Consider the following 21078-nt stretch of genomic DNA (forward strand, 5'->3'; position numbering starts at 1 on the left):
AAGGAAGGAGAAGCAAGTTCACTTGCCAAAGCCTGTGATTCCCCCTCCTCCCATGCTCCTGTCACACCAGAGAATGGACTTTCTTTTGTACTTAAGGCCCCTGCCTGTGTCCTCTTTAAGATTTTGGACACAGAGAAGAGTTTTAGATTATTCTTTATTCATAAAATACGTGGATGCATGCCTTAACTCTTAACAATGAGAGATAAGTTTATTCAAATGTAGTACCTTCTTTTTCGTGTTCTTTGAAACTGGAAATATTGTATGCCTCCTGATAAACACTTCGAAGTATCTTTGTGCTAAATGTGTGCTAAATTGCGTCAGTCTTGTCCGACTCTTTTGTGATCCCATGGACTGTAGCTTGCCAGGTTCCTCTGTCCAGGGATTTTCCAGGCAAGAATACTGGAGTGGGTTGCCATTTCCTTCTCCAGGGGATCTTCCCAACCCAGGGATCAGCCTTCATCTCTTACATCTCCTGTATTGGCAGGTTCTTTACCAATAGCGTCACCTGGGAAGCAAAGTATTTTTAGTGTTTGTTTTTTCCTTCAGTGCAATCTTGATAACAAGAATAGCCGTTTATTAGTGTTTATTTTGTGCCAAGGACTCTGGTTAGTGCTTAAGAAGCATTGTTTCATATCATCCTCTCAACAAACCTGGGGGAGAGGTCCTGTTGGCGGCTCTGTTTTGATTCAGGTGTTAGTCATTGACCCAGAGTCTTCATGGTTGGTGGGTGGTGTCATTGCTGAGATGGATTGTGGGTCTGCCTGGTTCTTCAGTTTTTGTGTGAACAACCCTTAAGTTGTGCCCTTAGAACCTAAATGTTTTGGGGGACTTCCTGGTGGTCCAGTAGCTAAGACCATGCTCCCAATGCAGGGGGCGCAGGTTCAATCCCTAGTCAGAGAACGAGATCCTACATTTTGTAACTAACACCTGGCACAGCCAAATAAACGCAAAAAAAAAACCGAACTTAAATGTTTATGTAGCAGCCGTATCGTGGCCAGTGTGCTGTAGACTCATTAGAAGATCTCTATAGTCTCCTATGTTTTCCAAGATTATTTTTCTGGACTGTAATTTTTTATAAGTCCCAAATAATCAACATTGTTTTGGAAAATTTGGCCTATTTCTAGGAAATTTTTTTTCTGAAAACTAACATTCAAATTAATGTTATTCCACTGGCATTATTCCAGTTTGCGCCTCGTGTAACAGTGTAAGAATTTTCTATTTCCTCCTTCCCATCCTTTGCTACTGTTGTTACACATTTTAATTCTATATGTTATAAATCCCAAAGTATATTGTTCTTATTTCTGCTTTAGACAGTCTTCTATCTTTTTTAAAGCAGTTTTATGATATAATGGACATATAATCTTAGATATTTAAAATGAATATTTTGATAAGTTTTGATGTGTGTTTATACCCGTGAGACCATCACCATCACTGTCAAGATAATTACTATATCTGCCTTCCCCTCCAGTTTCCTTGTGCCCCTCTGTAATTCCTCCCTCCCACTCTCTCACTTCCCACATGTCAGCCCCACCCTCCCAGGCAGCCCTCCATCTGCTTTCTGTCTACATAGATTAGTCTGCATTTTCTAGTATTTTATAGAATCAGAATTACACAAAACAATTATGCTGATTTCTTACACTCGGCATAATTATTTTGAGATTCATCCATATTGTGAAAATCAGTAATTCATCCTTTTAACTGCTGAATGGCATTCCATTATGTGAATATGCAATTGTCTGTCCATTCACCTGTCTATTCAGCAACTGGTGGGATGATTCTCCATTTCTGGCTACTAGAAATAAAGCTGCTATAAATATTTGTGCATAAATCTTTGGCCCTGTGCTTTCATTTCTCTTGTGAAAATATCTAGGAGTGGAATGACTGAATCACATGGTTGTTGTTGAGTTGCTGAGTCGTGTCTGACTCTTTACAACCCCATTGACTGTAGCACACCAGGCTCCTCTGCCCTCTACTATCTCTCAAATTCATGTCCACTGAGTCAGTAATGCTATCTAACCATCTCATCCACTGCCATCCCCTTCTGCTTTTGCCTTCCTTCTTTCCCAACAGGGTCTTTTCCAGTGAGTCAGCTCTTCATGTCAGGTGGCCAAAATATTGGCGCTTAGCTTCAGCATTAGGCCTTCCAGTGAATATTCAGGGTTGATTTCCTTTAGGATTGACTGGTTTGATCCCTTTGCAGTCCAAAGGCCTATCGAGTCTTCTCCAATAGCACAATTCAAAAATATCCCTTCTTTATTACTCAGCCTTCTTTATGATCCAGCTCTCACATCCGTACATGACTACTGGAAAGACCATAGCTTTGACTAGACAGACCTTTGTCAGCAAAGTGATGTCTCTGCTTTTTAATAGGCTGACTAGGTTTGTCATAGCTTTCCTTCCAAGGAGACAGTGTCTTTTAATTTCATGGCTGCAGTCACCATCTGCAGTGATTTTAGAGCCCAAGAAAATAAAATCTGCCACTACTTCCACTTTTCCCCCTTCTATTTGCCATGAAGTGATGGGACTGGATGCCATGATCTTCATTTTTCGAATGTTAACTTTCAAGCCAGCTCTTTCATCTTTCACACTCATCAGGAGGCTCTTTAGTTCCTCTTCACTTTCTGTCATTAGAATGGTATCATCTGCCTATCTGAGGTTGTTGATATTTCTGCCAGCAATCTTGATTCCAGCTTGTGATTCATCCTGCCTGGCATTTCACATGATGTACTCTGCATATAAGTTAAATAAGCAGGGTGACAATACACAGCCTTGACGTACTCCTTTCCCAATTTGGAACCAGTCTGTTGTTCCATGTCCAGTTCTAACTGTTCCTTCTTAACCTGCACACAGGTTTCTCAGGAGACAGGTAAGTTCTGGTATTCTCATCTCTTGAAGAATTTCCCACAGTTTGTTGTGATTCACACAGCCAAAAGCTTTAGCGTAGTCAGGATAATATTTAACCTATTATGAAACTGCCAAACTATTTCCCAAATTATTATTCTATGTATGGTCCTACCAGCGCAGTGTGAGTTTCCATCCATTTCTTCATATCCTTACCAACACTTGGTTTGGTCAGGTGTGTGTGTGTGGTTTTATAACTTTATTTGACGATTAGGTGTTAGTTCTCGTTCATGTTGACTGTATAGAGACTTTTTGTAATCTTTTTAAAAAGTGTTTATTTATTTGGCTGCACAGGGCCTTCACCGCATCCTAGGGGATCTTTAGTTGTGGTGCACGGACACTGTAGTTGCGGCAGTTGGCATGTGGGCGTAGTTGTTGTGTGGCGTGCGGGATCTTCATGGCCTGACCAGGGATGGAACCTGTGTCCCCTGTGTGCCATGGCGCATGCTTAACTCCTGGACCACCGGGAAAGTCCCCTGTCTGTAGGGCTTTGAAGGAGTGACCAGGGCATAGATAGCAATGTCCAGAGCTTGTTTGGTGAATCTTTATCTTCATTACCCCTTCTGGACAACCACACTGATAAAGTATAGGACATTCCTTATCCCTTTGGTGCAGACAGTTCTGTTGAGTCTGGAATCAGTGTGCACACCTGTATAGTTCCTGTCAACTTCCTGGCCGATTCCTGGATCTCTTCAGGGGTTCCCAGGGCCACCTTTCTTGAAGCTTGTTTCCTGGATGTCTTGTGCATGCTGGTGGGGTACTCTCTGGCCATCGCCTTGTTGATGGCTGGCTGACCACCTCCTCTCGCTGTCTCGCTTTGTGGGAGCCGTTGTGCCAGGTCCGGGTTGAAGGGATGATCTTGGCCAGTCTTGGAACTTTTGGACACTCTAATAGGTGTGTAGTGGTATCCTTATGGTTTTATTTTGCATTTCTCTACTAACTAATGGTGTTGAGCGTCTTTTGATATGCTCATTTGCCCTTGTATATCTTTCTTGGTAAACAATCTGTTAACATCTTTTGCCCACTTCAAAAAATTGAATTGTTTTCCTATTCAGTTCCATTCAGTTGCCCAGTCGTGTGTAACTCTTTGCGACCCCATGACTGCAGCACGCCAGGCTTCCCTGTCCATCACCAACTCTTAGAGCTTGCTCAAACTCGTGTCCATTGAGTCGGTGATGCCATCCAACCATCTCATCCTCTTTCTTCCCATTCTCCTCCTGCCTTCGATCTTTCCCAGTGAGAGGGTAACAGGCAGGAAGGCCAGGGGTCTCCAAACGGAGGAAATAGGCTGCAAGTGCCAGACATTTTTATCTCTCCTAAGCAGCAGGAGGAAACAAACCAGCGATATGTTTTTTCCTTCTCTATACAAATTTAAAAGGAGGTTTCTCTTAAAATGCTGTGTTGCCATGACACCTGGTTTCACATGAAGCTAACTACTCTCAAACCTTGAGTTAACCAATACATTTCTTTTTCTTATGGAAATATTGTCTTAAGCTGTGTTAATGTACCCCAGACTCTATCTTCAAGTTGGTTCGACAAACGGCCTAACCTACTTACTCAGATATTGTTCCTTAATATATGTAAACTATTTGTATGGTAATCTGCCCTTCTACAAGATTCAAGTCAATAGTTTTATGGCCAAGGATGAATTATCTGGTGCCATTCTGAATTTTATGATATTCCTTTCTTTTCATTAACAGACTGTGAGTGACTATATAACATACAGCTAAAGACTAGGAGGGGGTACTCTTTTGCCCCCTCCTGATGCCTGTGTCAGAAGCTTTCTCTATCTCCTTTATACTTTAATAAAACTTGATTACACAAAAGCTCTGAGCGATCCAGCCTCGTCTCTGGCCCCAGATTGAATTGTCTCCTCCGGAGGCCAAGAATCCCGGCATCTTATCATTCAGCAACAACCTTTCACCAGCATTAGGGTCTTTTCCAGTGAGTCAGCTTTTCTCATCAGGTGGCCAAACTGTTGGCGCTTCAGCTTTAGCATCAGTCCTTCTAATGAATATTTAGGATTGATTTCCTTTAGGATTGACTATTACTGAATATAAAATAAGTTTTTAAATCAAATACCTGATTTGCAAATATTTTCTTCTCATCCGTGTCTTGTCTTTTCATTTTCCTAACAGTTTTGCAGAGAGCAGAAATTCTTAATGTTTATGAAGTTCAACTTGTGAACTTTTTTCTTTTATAGATCATGATTTCAGTGCCATATCTAAGAAATATTTGCCTACCCAAGGTCATAAAGCATTTTCTCCTATAGTTTCTTTTAGAGGTTTTATACTTTTAGCCTTTACATTTAGGTCTGTGATACGTTTTGAATTAATTTTTGTATATGGTGTGCAAGGTATGGATTCAAGTTCACTTTTTAAAAAAATATAATTCCATCATGTTTGTTTATTTTTAAAAATGTTTTTATTTACTTATTTATTTTTGGTTGCATTGGGTCTTCGTTTCAGCAGACAGGATCTTCTTTTGTTGCAGCATGCAGGCTCCTCTCTAGCTCTGGCATGTGTCCGAGCGAGCTCCAGGGCACGTGCGCTCAGTAGTTGCAGTTCAAGGGCTTAGATGCCTGGGGGCATGTGAAATCTTAGTTCCCCAACCAGGGATTGAACCTTCATCCCCTGCATTGGACAATGGATTCTTAACCACTGGGCTGCTGGGGAAGTCTTTTTTGCATGTGGGTAGTCAGTTGTTCCAGCACCATTTGATGAAAATTATTTATTGGGCATATGACTAATTACACCAAAACTTAATGGCTTTTTTTTTTTCCTGCCATGCCGAGCAGCTTGTGGGATCTTAGTTCCCTGAACAGGGATTGAACCCAAGCCCTTAGCAGTGAATGCAAGGAGTCCTAACCACTGAACTGCCAGAGAATTCCCAAAATGTAGTGGCTTAAAACATGAACCAATACCTTTTTTAATCTCAGATCTTACTATTCTCTTTTTTTTTTCCTCTGTGTTTCATTTTGGTTATTTTCTATTGTTTTACCTTCAAGTTTCACTAATTTTTCTGCAATATGTAACCTAACTGTTGATCCCATCTGATGTAATTTCCATCTCCTGAAGTTCAGGTCTTTTAAATAATATTCCATGTTCCTGCTTAGCTTTTTGAACATATGAAACACAATTATAATAACTGTCTTAACGTCTGTCTCTGCTGCTTCTAATGTGAGTTCAGTTCTGGATGGGTTTTGATCGATTATTCTCTTCATTTTAGGTCATGTTTTTCTGTCTCTTTGCATGTCTGGTTATCTTTGATTGCATGCTGGACACTGTTGTGAGTTTCACCTCCTGAGTGCTGGGTGTTTTTGTATTCCTATAGGTCTAGTTGAATTTTGTTCTGGGAGACAGTTAAATTACGTGGAACTGATCTTTTGAGTCTTGCTTTCATGCTTTGTTAGGCAGGGTCAGAGCAGTTTTCAATCTAGGGCTGTTCATTCTCCACTACTTTCAGAGTGCTGTACCAGTGTCCCCCAGATTACCACGGGTTCCCATCTGCCTGGCGGGAGCAGGCGCTGTCCGCAGCCGTGTGTAAGCGCCTGGCACTGCCGCTCCAATCCTCCTGGGTGGGTCTGCCCCCGCCTTGGGCAGTGTCCTTGCCCTCAGGCACTGAGGAGCATTCTGCGAGCTCTCGGTGGGGCCTCCTGCAGGTTTCCGGAGTTCTCTCCGCTCAGCTTTCTCCTCTCTGGTACCCTGTCCTGCAGACTCTATCTGCGCTGGTGTTCACCGACCCTCCACTCCATCCCCACAGCTGAGAGTCTGTCCTGCTCCGCCGCATTTCCTCTCTCTGCTGTAACCCGGACACCCGCTCAGGCAGCACGCTGGGACAGTTAATTGTTTGTTTTGATTTTTCAGGTGGGAGGGAAAACCTGTTATCCCTTCTTTCCTTTATTATAGGCTTCCGTGGTGGCTCAGATGGTAAAGAATCTGCCTGCAGTGCAGGAGATTCAGGTTTGATCCCTGGGTTGGAAAGATGCCCTGGAGAAAGGAACGGCTGCCCACTCTGGTGTTCCTGCCTGGAGAATTGCGCGGGCAGAGGAGCCTGGCGGGCTGCGGTCCACAGGGCTGCAAAGAGTCAGACACGACTGAGCAACTAACATTTTCACACCTTCCTGTATTATAGTTTTGAATAGTTTGCAAGACTTTCAAATTCCTTTTCATTTCTTTGATATCTTTTTATTTCTCTCTCTCTTTTTTTTCCCCCCATTCCGATCTTTCATTCTAATAGGAATGCTACCTGAATATAGACTGCTTGGATCACAAACCTGGTTTCATCTTCCATTAACTAGGAAAGCTTAGACAAGTCATTTAATGTCTGTGAAAAACGGAGATGACAATATTATCTATTCATGCAGTTGCTGTGAGAATGAAGCAGTGGCTGACGGCAGGCATATAGTCAGTAGATACGCTCTGAACACTGTAGAGCTGAAAGTAAACCTTGATTAATTCACGTGTCCTGTTGTTCAACCTGCAACTTGAGGGTTCGTGTCTCACTGACTCACTGCGGTGATTTTGTCCACAGATCTGCTCTGGCCGCAGCCATTCTAGCGACGACACTGACTGGCCGGACCGTTGCCATTCCTCAGCCTCGCCGGAGATCCCACTCTGAGAGCGACATGACCTACATGGAAAAGGACAGTTTGATCGAGCCCTACGCCACTACCTCAGAGCTGAGGCATCCGTAAGGACCGTGTCCTGGGCTCGGCTTCCTCTCAGGGCAGAGGGGGAGCAGCTCTGCGCGCGCGTGTGTGTGGTTGTGACTAGAGCTTAGCACGCAGGTTTTCATCACCATGTCAAAGAAATAGTGTCCCGGAACATTAATCAGTCTTGAATTGTATCCAGATTTTCTCCAGAGTGGATCTTGTTAATTTATAGCTTATGAAGACACTGGTGGCAGCACCGAGCCGATGAATTCAGTGCTGCTTTTAGCCATAACCTTAGATGGCGAGTTGTCAGTCACAGCTTCTCGTGAGTGTCCTCTCTGACCGGTCACACTGTTGAATTTACCTTTGTTGATGCCTCTACTGTAACCTTTCTTCTTTAACATCATTTTCTCTATTGCTTGAGCTGGGTTAGCGCTGACAAACGGCTAAGGATCAGGAAGGTTTCTTCCCGAGGGAGGAGGCACTGGGGGAGAGCTGTGGGATGTGCCAGAACCAGCTGGGAATGGCCTGAGGGCTGGGAGGTGGTCAGCATGGCCGGGATGAGCTTTTTAGACAGAGAAGAGGGAGTATGACACGTGTGAGCATCTGAAGGGGAAGATATTTGTGGCTGGGAGGAGTCAAGTGAGGTGGGGAGTCTTCTGAGATGGTGCTGGAGGAGTGGGCAGGCTGGGGGACCTTTGGCATCCTGTTCCAAGGTTTGGTGTTTCCCCAGGGATCAGTAAGAAGACACTTTAAAGGCTCATGGGTTTGGAGTGAGGAATACATTATCAGATTTGACTTTTATCTGCCATGTTTATTCAATTTTGATATTTGAGTTGTTTTTTTTTAACATACCAAAAAATTCTGTATTTTTTATGTAGTAAGAAGTATCAGTGTTTGTAGTTCTGACATTATTGTCAAATCTAGAAAGATTTTCCTTATTGCAGTGTTATACAAATGCTCACATATTTCCTTCTAGGATGTTGATGGTTTAGTCGCTAAGTCATGTCCGACTCTTTCAACCCCATGGACTGTAGCCCGCCAGACTCCTCTGTCCATGGGATTTTCCTGGCAAGAATACTGGAGTGGGTTGCCATTTCCTTCTCCAGGGCATCTTCCAGACCCAGGAAGTGAACCTGGGTCTCCTGTATCGCAGGTGGATTTTAGTATTGCAGGTGGATTCTTTACTGACTGAGCTACACTAGGATGTGTTTATATTTTTGCATTTTAATCTTGATTCCATTTTTGAGATATTTGAATATAGCCTCTTTTTCTCCTGCTGAGAATTTATACTTTGGCTGAATAAAAGCTGAAGATGAGGAAGTGATTTTGAAATTCACTGGAAAAAATAATCTGTATTCTTATCTGTATACAGATAAGACTGTAAAAGGGTATCTAGAAGGGAAGAATATTGACTCAGGGAGGGCTACATTAGCCCCATCATATTTTAAGACATATTGAAGTAGTTAAAGGAGTGTTGGATCAGCGATAAGAGGTGCACAAGAATGCCCTGAGGTGAGCCTAGTGTTTGCAGGCATATTGAATCTCTAATAAAAGCAGCCCCACAGATCAAAGGGAAAGGACAGTATTCAACAGTTTATTCATTAGCAGCATTAGAAAAAAATCAGGTTTCAGCCTTGCATAATTCATGCACCAAAACAAATTCCCATTGAACGAGAGGCTTAATTTGTATATACATAGAAATAAGATAACAAAGTCCTATATCCAGTCTAATCAAACCTCTCAGAGGGAGATGACTACTCTTTACTTCTGAGCTAAGAATTTGGAAGGTTAAAAAAAAATTTTTTTTAATATCATCTGCATGTTTAAAAAAATTTACATAGCCAAAATAAAATCAACAGAATTGGGAAAATATTTCTAGTAAATACACAGTCAGAGTTTTAATTTTTGTAGGTGGAAAAGTTCATTTCAAATTGGAATGGATGTACGAGAATCAGAGTAGATGAAGGGACAAAGGACATGAGCAGATAATTCACAATAGAAGAACCAAGACTCACACACAAATATATGGAAAAACACCCAGTCTCAGTAAGAAATGCACATTTTTGCAGTGGGGTTTACATTCTTTGGGTTTCCCTTGTGGCTTATCTGGTAACGAATCTGCCTGCAATGTGGGAGACCTGGGTTCGATCCCTGGGTTCGGAAGATCCCCTGGAGAAGGGAAAGGCTACCCACTCCAGTATTCTGGACTGGAGAATTCCATGGACTATACAGTCCATGGGGTTGCAAAGAGTCAGATACAATTGAGCGAGTTTCACTTCACTTACATTCTTTTTTTTTTTTTCCATTTCTTTTTAGTAGTTGGAGGCTAATTACTTTACATCATTGTAGTGGTTTTTGTCATACATTGAAATGAATTAGCCATTCACTTACATTCTTTTGGCAAGTTTTAGACAATTATTACTGACATAGTCACAGGTTGGGGAAGTGATTCTGTGTGGAAATGCATGTGGACCTATGAAATGTTAGTACTGCTTGCCTCAGCCTTTCTCCATACAGTTGTTTTATGAGTTGAATCCTCAATCCAGAAGAGATTGCGCGTTAATGTTCCTTGCAGAGCTGTTTGTGTCAGTAAAATCTAGGCGGGAGGGGAACCTAAGTAAGGGGAATAGCTGACCGAATTGATGTAGCTACTCAAGTCTGACTTTAAAGACTTATTAACAAGGAGGCAAGTTGTATATGTATACAGTGATTATAACTATAAAAATCTAGGTGAAAAACTGGAAAGAAATTCTACCAGTATACAAAGAGATGGAACAGCGGATGGTTTCACCCTTTAGCTTCTCCCTATCTTGTCATGTGGTCATAGTACGTCACAGTGGGACTTGGAGACGGTGATTTACTACAAGTATATAAGCCAGTGTGAGCTGTTAAGTGGCTTGTTCTTCTGTCTTGATCTTGCATGTTCTAATACAGACCGCACTGGCAGAATGAAGCGGGAAGAAGATCTTCTCTGCCATCCTTTGAAATGGTGGGCTACGAGGAGGACGAGGACACTGACTCCTGCCTGTCATCCAGCCGCAGGCAGTCTGGAGATGCCAGCGCTCGCAAGGAAGGGGGAAGTCTCAGCGACGCCGTGTATGCCGCGCCACACAGAAACCAGGTGCATGTCGCGTTCCCCCGTTTCTTCTGCACCGTGACATTAACTCACAGGAAAGCGATAGAAAATAGGTCCCTTTTCTCTCTTCAGCTGTTAATGGCTTTTGTTTGGGGGCCTATTTTTTATTTTTTTATCATTGGTCCAGTCTCATTTTCTACGTTATTAGGCTAAAATTTAAAGCTCTTTCCTTTATCTTTCAAGACAAGTCCTTCAGAAACAGAGAGAAACATCTTCACATCTTTAACATAGGTTTCTATCTGATGCTAGTCATCCTGCTCTTTCCTTTGTGATCCCATGACTGTAGCCCGCCAGGCTCCTCTGTCCATGGGGATTCTCCAGGCAAGAATACTGGAGTGGGTTGCCGTGTCCTCCTCCAGGAAATCGTCCCAACCCAGGGATCAAACCCAGGTCTCCTGCACTACAGACAGATTCTTTACCACCAGGGAAGCCCAAGAATACTGGAGCGGATAGCCTGTCCCTTCTACAGGGGAACTTCCTGACCCAGGATTTGAACCAGAGTCTCCTGTATTGCAGGTGGATTCTTTACTAGCTGATCTACCCAGGAAACCCAAAATTTAAAACTCCTTCATCTTTCGAGACAAATCCTACAAAAACAGAGAGAAACATCTTCACGTCTTTAACATGGGTTTCCACCCAGTGCTTGTCATCCTGCTCTTCCCTTTGACTCCCCCTCCCTGAGCTAATTTTCCCATCACTTTTCCGTATGTATATGTTGCAGTGTTTATTCAGACTCAGGCCTGACAAGGAGCATCATCACATGTCTCTCCACAGTAGCTGACATTCATAGGGTGCATGTGTGAGTGGCTCGAGGACCCATGTACAGTACAGAAATTTGTTTTAAAAATTTGGAAAGTAGAGCAAGGCAATTAACAGTGTCAAGGATTGGGGAGGATGCAGAGGGGCTGTGGGAGTGGGAGTTGGCACCACCATTGTCAGGGGCACTGTTTGACGCCGTCTATTAAAGCTGAACACGTGCATTTTCCGTAGCCGGGCACCCCCACAGTTGAGATACAGAACATAATGTAACACATTAGTGTTCTCATTCTCCAGGATGAGCAAGTACTGACATCTTATCTTTTTTTTTTTTTTTGCTTCCAAGTTTTAGTAAAAGAAAATTACGGTTAAGGTTGAAATCTTTCTCTCCCATCTGCTTCATCTCTGGAAGGCCATCTCCTCCTGGATTTGGGATGTGTTCTGGAAGTCTGTTTTTATTCTTTTGCTGCAAATAAGTATCAGGAAACAAATGTTACTATATGTATATATATTTAATTGTACAGAGGTCACCATACAGGAACCCATCTTTCCTCCTCTCAGCTTTGTAGTTTTTTGAGTTGCATACAGGTTAGTTTATTTATCCGCTCACCTACTGGTGAATATTTAGATTATTCCATTGCACACTTGATACGTGTACCTCACTGGTTGTTGCCAAATTGTCCTCCAAAGCAGTAGTTCCCATTTGCCTTCCCAGCAGCAGTGTGTGGATGCAGGTCTCCACCTTTCTGCACATGCCAGCCAAGAGGAAAGCCTTTCCTCGTACAGCCCAGGAGCGGAGCCAGAGGTGGAGTGTTAGTAAGTGACTGCAGTTGAAAGGTCTCATCATAACCTGCGGAGGAACGAATGAAAGGGCCCTGAAGCTGGAACGGGATTTCAGTTTCCCACGGTCTCAGGATCAGTACCTCACGGGGAAGAGGACACATTGACTTTTTCTGAGCATCTGATATCTTCCCTGGTGGCTCAGTCGGTGAGGAGTCAGCCTGTAACACAGGAGGCCTGGGTTTGATCCCTGGGTCGGGAAGATTCCCCTGGAGAAGGGAATGACTACCCACTCCAGTATTCTTACTTGGAGAATTCCATGGACAGAGGAGCCTGGCGGGCTACAGTCCTTGGAGTCACAGAGAGTCGGACATGGCTGAGTGGCTCACACACACACACACACGCAGCTCACACATGCCATTTCATTTACTTCACACCTGTGGGGGTACACGTGTGAGAGAACAGGATAAATGACTTGCTCGGGATCATCCAGCCTACCACCCAGTGGCAGAGGCAAGATTCGGCTCAGGACAACCTGTTTCTCCTATTTAGAATCAGAATTTGTGTTGACAGTCCTTGTGCCTCTCAAGACTGTTAGCTAGACATAAAGATTTTTGTTTGTTTTTGAGGATTTAAAATACATATCTTTGAAACGAATCGGTATGTGGTGCATATAAAACTACTGTTTAATCACTAGATGGAGCTAGCAGTGAAGGAGATTGCCTATGGAGTATGGTTTAGTTTATTTTTTTTAAGTATTATTTTTACTGTAGACACTTACTCCTTGTTTGCTCCTTAGTTTTACTATAAGCATTTTGTAATCTCAGGTAAATAATTTATGCCTTTATTCTTTTTAATCAAAACTAGTAAGATAAGGACACGGACCAGGCCACATCAGGCAGTTTGGGTATAAGTCTCTGCCTCATGCCTCTTTCTGTGTTTCAGGGTAGTTTGGGCAAACATCTTCGTGCGAAGTGTGCACCCACCCAGAAATGGCCTAGCAAATGGAAAGCAAGTCTTGTTTTCAGCAGTTTTCTTGTTGGTGCCACAAAAAGTAAGGCTGGAGGGGAAGCGGGCTGTGTGAATGTGTGGTCAGTTTGCACGATACGTGAGCCCAGCAACAGGAGCAGTGCCGGGGCACTCAGAAATCCGAGTCCAAGTCCCGGCTTCTCTGCTTCCCAGGTGTTTGACTTGGGAAGTCAGATAACCTCCCTGTGCCTCAGCGTCTCGATCCTGTAAAGGACTGTCGGTGTGGACATTGTCTTTGGGTCAGTAAATAATTTGACACCTATTTGTCCAGCATTTGATGAGTACCAGGCATGTGCTAGATGCTGGAGAATCAGTACAAGGGTCCCTGGTCCCACAATTAAGTTAATCCATTAGAATTATGATGAATGCTACAAAGGAAGGGTACTTGGTCGCATGGGACCATATATAACCTTTCTGAGAGGATGGCCTAGAGTGGCAGCAGAGAAGGGGTTACAGCCTTCTTCTCTCCTCTGAGGTCACTTGATTTTTCTGCCTGATAACTTTCGTAGGTTCATCTTTTGAAGTTCAGTAATTTCACTAGGATTAACAGTGGTGTTTATTATTTTCTGTCCTTCTTTCCTGAAATCTAGTTTACATAATTCTGAAGAGACAGATTTTTCACTCCCTTTTTTATTCTCTGGGAAATAGTTCCTCCCCTCTTTTATTTTATCTTTGTTCATTCCGTTCTCCTTTGGGAACACAAGATATGCATTTGTTGGGTCTCCTTTATTTGTCTTCCGTGTCTGATAACTTTTCTCTGATCCCTTGTCCCTCCATTTTCTTCTCAACATCACTTTGTGTGATTTCCTGTGTGTTCCCTTATCTCTCTCAGCACTTTGTCACTGTGTCTTATGGCTTCTTGCCACCCACTCCAGCATCCTTGCCTGGAAAATTTCATGGACAGAGGAACCTGGCAGACTACAGTCCATGGGGTAGTAAAGGGAGAGACATGACTGAGCAGCTGAGCGTGCACACGGGATAACTTTTGCCTCTGTATTTATTTCACTTTGCCTTTTGCTTTTTTGAGTTCTGCTGATTTATGTCACATTTTCCTGTGGCCTCATCACTTTTTTTTTCCTGTAAAAATATTTTTGTTTATTTATTGGACTGCACTGGGTCTTCATTGTGGCACAAGGGATCTTTAGTTGGGGCATGTAGAATCTAGTTCCCTGACCAGGGATTGAACCTGGGCCCCCTGCATTGGAAGTGTGGAGGCTGAGCCACTGGACCACCAGGGAAGTCCTGCATTATCACTTTTCTTGATCTTCTGGATCTCTTTTATTCCTCATGTCAGTCTGTTCTGTTTCTAGCTTCTTTCAGAGCACAGAGTTGGGTTCTGGAGAGTAAAGGTGGGCTCTCTCAGCATTTCCCTACGGCCTCGCCAATGCTCCCATCTGCCCCGTGGGAATGACTGTATGTCTCCTGGGACTGTCACATCCTTGTCAGCGCATCCGTTGGAGGATCATGCTGAACCTTTGTACCTGTGACACTTTGTGACTGTCAGAGCGTCTGTATTCCTGAAGTCTGAGGAGGTTTTGCGGCTTCTAACATTCTCCCTCTCTTCCAAATTTCATAGGTTTGGTATCTGTTTTCTGGCCATTGACTAAGCTTTCTTTTTTTCTTTTCATTCCTTTAATTGATTTCAGTAGGTTTTAAGTGAGGAGAGTATAGTTTGAATACCTGCTGAAAGGAAGTGAAAGTCGCTCAGTCGTGTCTGACTCTTTGTGACCCCGTGGGCTTATACAGTCCATGGAATTCTCCAGGCCAGAATACTGCAGTGGGTAGCCTTTTCCTTCTCCAGGGGATCTTCCCAATCTAGGGATCGAACCCAGGTCTCCCACACTGCAGGTGATTTCTTTACCAGCTGAGCCACAAGGGGAGCCCAGAATACCTGCTACCATTTTCAAATAGAAATCACTGATAAGATGTTATTAGAGCTCCTCTGTCACACATTCTTGCTATTTGGTGCGTTTGTGGATTTGCAGAGCATTTTGTCATAAAATACCATATATTCATTCATTTGTTCATTTATTCAACCAACTGCCCACAGACAGGTATTTGAGTATCTGCCATATGCTTGGGTCCAGAGAGGAGTCATTCATGCAGGTGTGAGAACCAGTTATGTCTAGAAACTTCTGGAGACCAAGGAATAGTGGGCACTCTTGCTGCTGCAGTTGAGGATTGGGAGTGTCCCCTTTCTGTCTGTAGTTTTTAACTTTTAGTTTCTTTAAGATTTTCTTTCTGTTACCCAAGTATACATGAATTTCCATGTCTTATAAAAACATTTGATGCTGCATTTAAGCAAACACCACCCCTAAGCCTGCCGTTGCATTCCTCCTCTTCTCTCCAGGACAGGCCTCTGTGGTCACTTTGTGTCTGTATCATCTTCTTGCCTACAAATAATCATATAGAAGTTTTAAATAATGGACATTTAACTCTCACATAACAAAGTGAAAAGGTAGGCGATTCCAAAATTGTTTCAGCTGCCTATTGAACACCGGAGCCTGAAATTCCCTTGGCCTGCTCTTTGTGATCACCAGAGGCAACCGATTCTTCCCGCAGAAGAAGGAAGTGGGGCATGGTCCTCCAGGCAGTGCTTTGTTGATGACAGGGAACGTTTTTTCTGGAAGCCTGCCAGCAGGACGCTCATTGGTCGCATGCCCATCCCTTGACCGCTTACTGGCTAAGTAGAGAAGGATTACTGTGATTCGAGCCTACTTGCACCAGACAAAATCAGGATTCTCTCAGCAAGGGAGACAGAGGGGCGCTGACTGTTGAGTGGGTGGGGCTGAGTGCCTGCAGTCTCCCTGTCTGCATTTCCACATCCACATCCCCACGGTTAGCGTGTATGCATGTGGACCACTGACTCTGCTCCAGCAATGTGAGCACCTCTGTATGAGCTTGACCCCCACTGATGGCAGTAGAAAGCCAGGAGAACAGATCAGGCACCAAGCTGTCATTCCTGCCGATTTCCAAAAGCCACTCAGAATGCACCCTGCCACCTTCTAGCAGTGCAGTGAGGTCTCCTCCATACAGCAGTGAGGAGGCATGGATCCACAAATGTTTTGTTTCCTTCACTGTAACATCCCACACCAGGGGAGGTCCAGCATGTTGTGAAACCTACAAAGGTCCCACTGCAGGCCCGCAAGGCCCGTCCACCTTACAAATCAGAGCTGCCTGCGGCCCCACCCCCCACCCCCAAGTTCTCTGCGCAGTCTGACCACACTCTTGCCTGGACTTCACCCCGAGGTGGAGCCAGCTGGCCCCCTCTGTTGCTCCACCAGTCGTGTCTGTTTATTGTGTCTTTGTGGGTGGGGCTCCGACGTTGGCATCACTGATCTGAGGAGAGGCTCCTGGGAAGGTGCCAGCGCCGTTTGGGGCTGGACCCTCTGCATCCCCAGGGTTCACCAGTGCCGGCTCTTACAGTCGGCTCGCCCCACAGTCACAGGAATCTAGACACTGAAGCGTGCTTGCTGTGCTCCCGGGTTGTCCAAAACTGTACTTTCACCTCCAAGGAAGAAAAGATACCACAGGTTAACTTTTGAACTGTGTAAGTGTGAAATCATGGAAGATGTGTTATTTTACATCTGATTACATTTTTAGATGTGTACAAATTTAAAATCGTATCCTTCTGGTAAATTGAACAGTTTGTCACTATAAAGTGACCCTCTCTATCTCTGAAAGTGTGATCTGCCTTAAGGTCTTTTTTGTCTGATGTTCTCCATCTTTCTTTGATATTTGCACGGTCTATTTATTTCTATCCTTTAATTTTAACCTTCCTACATTGTTAATGTTTAGCTGTGTTTTATAAACAGCATCTAGTTGTTTTTTCTTTAAGTTTACCAGGAAATAATTTACATATTAATATCATACTATTCGTCCATTTAACGTGTTCAATTTGGGATTTCTCTGGTGGTCCAGTGGTTAAGACTTTGCACTTCCAACGCAGGAACGAGGGTTTGATCCCTGATCGGGGAACCAAGACCCCACATGTTGCAAACCACCCCCCCCGAAAAAAAAAGGTTCATAATTCAATGCAGTATATAGTTTTTGTTAACCAAATTTGACAAAATTTTCCTTTGTCTTTTTATTAGAACTTTTGGCTCTTTAATATTTAATGTATTCATGGGTATATTTGAGTTTAAACCTGTCGTTTCTGTTTTGCCTGCTTGTCCTATTACTCTGTATCTTTTTTCTTCTTTCATTCTTTTGGATTGATGGATTTTTTAGTTCTGTTTCTTTCCCTCAACTAGCTTAAAGTTATATTCGCTGTTTTTTTTTTTTCCCTTAATAATCACCCTGTAAATTCTAGCATGTACATTTTACTCTTTATAATCGGAGTTGGCATCCTCCCCAGGAGGAGGGTGAAGGAGCTTAGGCCAGGGCTGCAGATGGATGCGGGAAAGTCACTCCTGGCCACTGGGGTGGCAGCACTGTGGCTGGGGTGCCTGGCTTCCACCTCTCTCCCTTCAGTACCCAGGCAGTTTTTGTTTTAGTTACCCAGGTGATTTTCACACTCAGAAGTATTTGGTAGTTTTAACAATGCTTTGCGTTAAAACCTTAGAGTGTTTCTAGAATGTTGTCACAAATTCCTTAGGCTTATTTATCGACATATTACATATACACAAAAGACACATAAGCTGTAACTGTGCAGCTCAGTGAATTTTTGCAAAGTAGCCTCCACCCAGATTAAAAGAAGAACAATACTGCTAGCCTGTAAAAGTCCTCTGTGACTGAGAAGAGTCACCCCTCCCCCCAGAGTTAACCACTGCCCTGACTCCAGGAGCAGATTAGATCTTAGAAAAATCACCTGAGGTTAGTTTTGTCCTTCCCTGGTAGCCCAGATGGTAAAGAATCTGCCAGCAATACAGGAGACCTGGGTTTGATCCCTGGGTTGGGAAGATCCCCTGGAGGAGGGCGTGGCAACCCACTCCAGTATTCTTGCCTGGAGAATCCCAGGGACAGAGGAGCCTGGTGGTCCATGGGGTCACAAAGAATTTGGACACAACTGAGTGACTAAGCACACAGCACATTCTAAAGACTCTATGACTTTAATCATACATTATGTATGCTTTGGAGTTTTTGAGAGTCTTCTTTCATTTTGTGTGGTAGTTGTTGGTTCATTCTTATTGCTGTGTGATATCCCATGGGACAGCTATAACATCCAGTAACTTATGTACTAAGGGTGGATATTTGGTTGTTTCCAGTTTGGAGCTTTTAGGAAGAGTGCTCTATGAACATTCATATGTGGTGGGTATGTACCACTCAAATATACTGATGAGTGGTGTATGTATAATCATAAGGTATAATCAGCCATAAGGTACGATCAGCTTTGTTACTAGTAGATACTAACAAGCAGTTTTCCATAATAGGGTATTGTTATGATGGTATTTGGGCTTCCCTTGGTGGCTCAGCTGGTAAAGAATCAGCCTGCAATGTGGGAGACCTGGGTTCAAACCCTGGGTTGGGAAGATCCCCTTGAGAAGGGAACAGCTACCCACTGTAGTATTCTGGCCTGGAGAATTCCATGGACTGTATAGTCCATGGAATGGCAAAGAGTCGGACATGACTGAGCGACTTTCACTTTCACTTTTCAAGTATTTGAGTTGCCTTAGTATTTCATTCTTCCTAAATAAAGTGAGTAGCTTAATATACCTTTGACAGGGTAAACAAGGCAGATAGTTCCTAGGAGCTAAAAACTTAAGAGGTTCATTTCTTTTTAATTTCTTCAATGATGAGTAGAGTGGGAGACCTTTCTGTTGCTCTGAGCCGCGTCACCCCGGAGCCCTCTGCCCCCAGTCTGGTGGGTCTGTGAGCCTTAGCTTTTGGCCCTGAAATGCCCCTTCTTGTGGGCATCTTGCTGGTCAATGCTGCCCTGTTCCCAGCCATGGGGATGGCCCTTCCATGGCCTGCAGCACAGCACAGCTAAGCCAGGCTGATCACATACAGGATTTTACAAAGGGTCAGGATAGTGGAAGGGAAGCCAGCCAGGGAGCACCAGCCTCGGCTTATCGTCCAAGACCTGGTTCACTGCTCTCTGTCTAGGGCAGCCTCTGTCCTCACACCCCGCCCCATCCCGGAGCCCTGCCAGTGAGGCAGCCTCCTGCTTATCAGGGTGGTCCCAGACCCGGCTCACAGGTCTGTGAGGGGCAGCTCTACCATTCGTGACCCCGCAAGGGAATTTTTCACAGACAGCGGTGGGGGGAGAGTCCCATTCCATCAGGAAACACTCACAGTGGACTCCTAGCCAGCAGGCATAGTGGGCCCCGAGCCCCAGCAGTTGCCCTGGCGAGCATTCTCACAGGGCAGGTCGGCCGCTCTTGCCCCATGTAGAGGTGAACTGCGCAGCCTCAGCACCAGGGCACGGTGGTGCTGGCAATGCACAGAGCAGGCTGGAGGCAGCGCCTGGTCCCGAGTCGGTCCCTGGCAGGAATGGGGAAGGCAGGCTGCCTGGGTAGCATGGGGAGGGACCGACTCGGGCACAGCTCTGAAGGTCTCGATGGCTTAGGCCAGGAGTCCCCAACTCCCGGGCTGCCGACCGTCCTGGTAGGAACTGGGCTGTGCAGCAGGTGAGCGGTGGGTGGGCAAGCAAAACCTCATCTGCTCCCGTGGCCGCACTACTGCCCGAACCATCCCCCACCCCCCGCCTCCATCTGTGGGAAGACTGTCTTCCATGAAGTCGGTCCCTGGTGCCGAAAAGGTTGAGCTGGCTTGAGCATAATTTGGATGCACTGCCTTTGCCATTGGGCTTTTCCTAAGGGACCCACAGGTGTAGTCCTTTTATGTCTTGGAGGGGAGGTAGCGGTGGAGAGGGTATGGAATAAGACAGCTGAGTTTGTTGGGAGGAGGTTTTATAGAGAAGTACTTACCATGTATTGTTCTTTGTCTTCTGTAACGAAAAGGTTCCATCATCACATGGTGTGGACACTGAAGATGAGCAAAGTATTTCTGAACAAGATGGGTTTCCAAGCTCACCTATTCCACCGGAGAATACACAAGAAAAAGGTAAAAAAAAAAAAAAGTTTAAAAAAAATTTGATGTAAAAGCATTTTATGGTCATAAATAATTTGGAGGAACGTATAACCACTGCACCTCCGTGGTTCCATGATTTTAAGTGGGAATATCCCTGGGCTTTGTTTTTCCTGGGATACAGTGAAAAATGATTGCCTGGGTGTTTGGTTGTCTTTAATGTATAAGGCCTTCACATTGGAGTCCACTTTGTCACTCTCTCAGTTGTGAGAGGGTCCCTGGGGAGCATCAGGGCTCAGACTCTGAAGCTCCATGCGCTCCTTCCTCTCTGCACCCACGACCGGTGCCGTGAGGGACGGGCGCGCAGTGGTCTCCTCGGGATGGCTGAGTGAGCTTGTCTGTCTTGTTCACCAGGCTAGCTCTAGGGCCTGGAGCAGGGCTTGGCCCATGGCTGGCTGTCATTTCAGGTGATTTCGATGAGTGAATGCATGGATATGTTTATAATACAACTTTGGAATGGCATACCTTTGTATATTTCATTTGGCACAGTGAGAGAATTCAGCTCATTGATAGCAAAGGCCGTTTTCCATTTCCTAGTATGTGGCTTGTGTTTAAGAAGTGAGAGGAGAGCCTGGCATGTAGTGGGCACCGGTAACTTCTTTATCAGGACACTCAGGGAATTGCTTGGGCTCATGGAGTTAAGTAAGTCAGATAAGTGTTAGTCGCTCTGTCGTGTCCAGCTCTTTACGACCCCATGGACTATAGCCCATCAGGCTCCTCTGTCCATGGGATTCTCCAGACAAGAATACTGGAGTGGGTAGCCATTCCCTTCTCCAGGGGATCTTCCTGA

General features: G+C 44.4%; 1 protein-coding gene across 7 annotated transcripts in view; it reads left to right on the top strand.

The window, feature by feature from the left end:
* Positions 1 to 21078, top strand: part of CEP89 (centrosomal protein 89) — a 69605-nt gene that overhangs the window by 4108 nt on the left and 44419 nt on the right. For all 7 annotated transcript variants that reach the window (XM_070450999.1, XM_070451000.1, XM_070451004.1 and 4 more), the window contains exons 3-5: positions 7435 to 7593; positions 10493 to 10679; positions 20162 to 20264. In XM_070450999.1, coding sequence (XP_070307100.1) covers positions 7435 to 7593; positions 10493 to 10679; positions 20162 to 20264 — 449 coding nt within the window. The remainder of the gene's footprint in view (positions 1 to 7434; positions 7594 to 10492; positions 10680 to 20161; positions 20265 to 21078) is intronic.

This window comes from Odocoileus virginianus, chromosome 20 (assembly GCF_023699985.2).
Source record: "Odocoileus virginianus isolate 20LAN1187 ecotype Illinois chromosome 20, Ovbor_1.2, whole genome shotgun sequence".
Classification (NCBI taxonomy): Eukaryota; Metazoa; Chordata; class Mammalia; order Artiodactyla; family Cervidae; genus Odocoileus; species Odocoileus virginianus.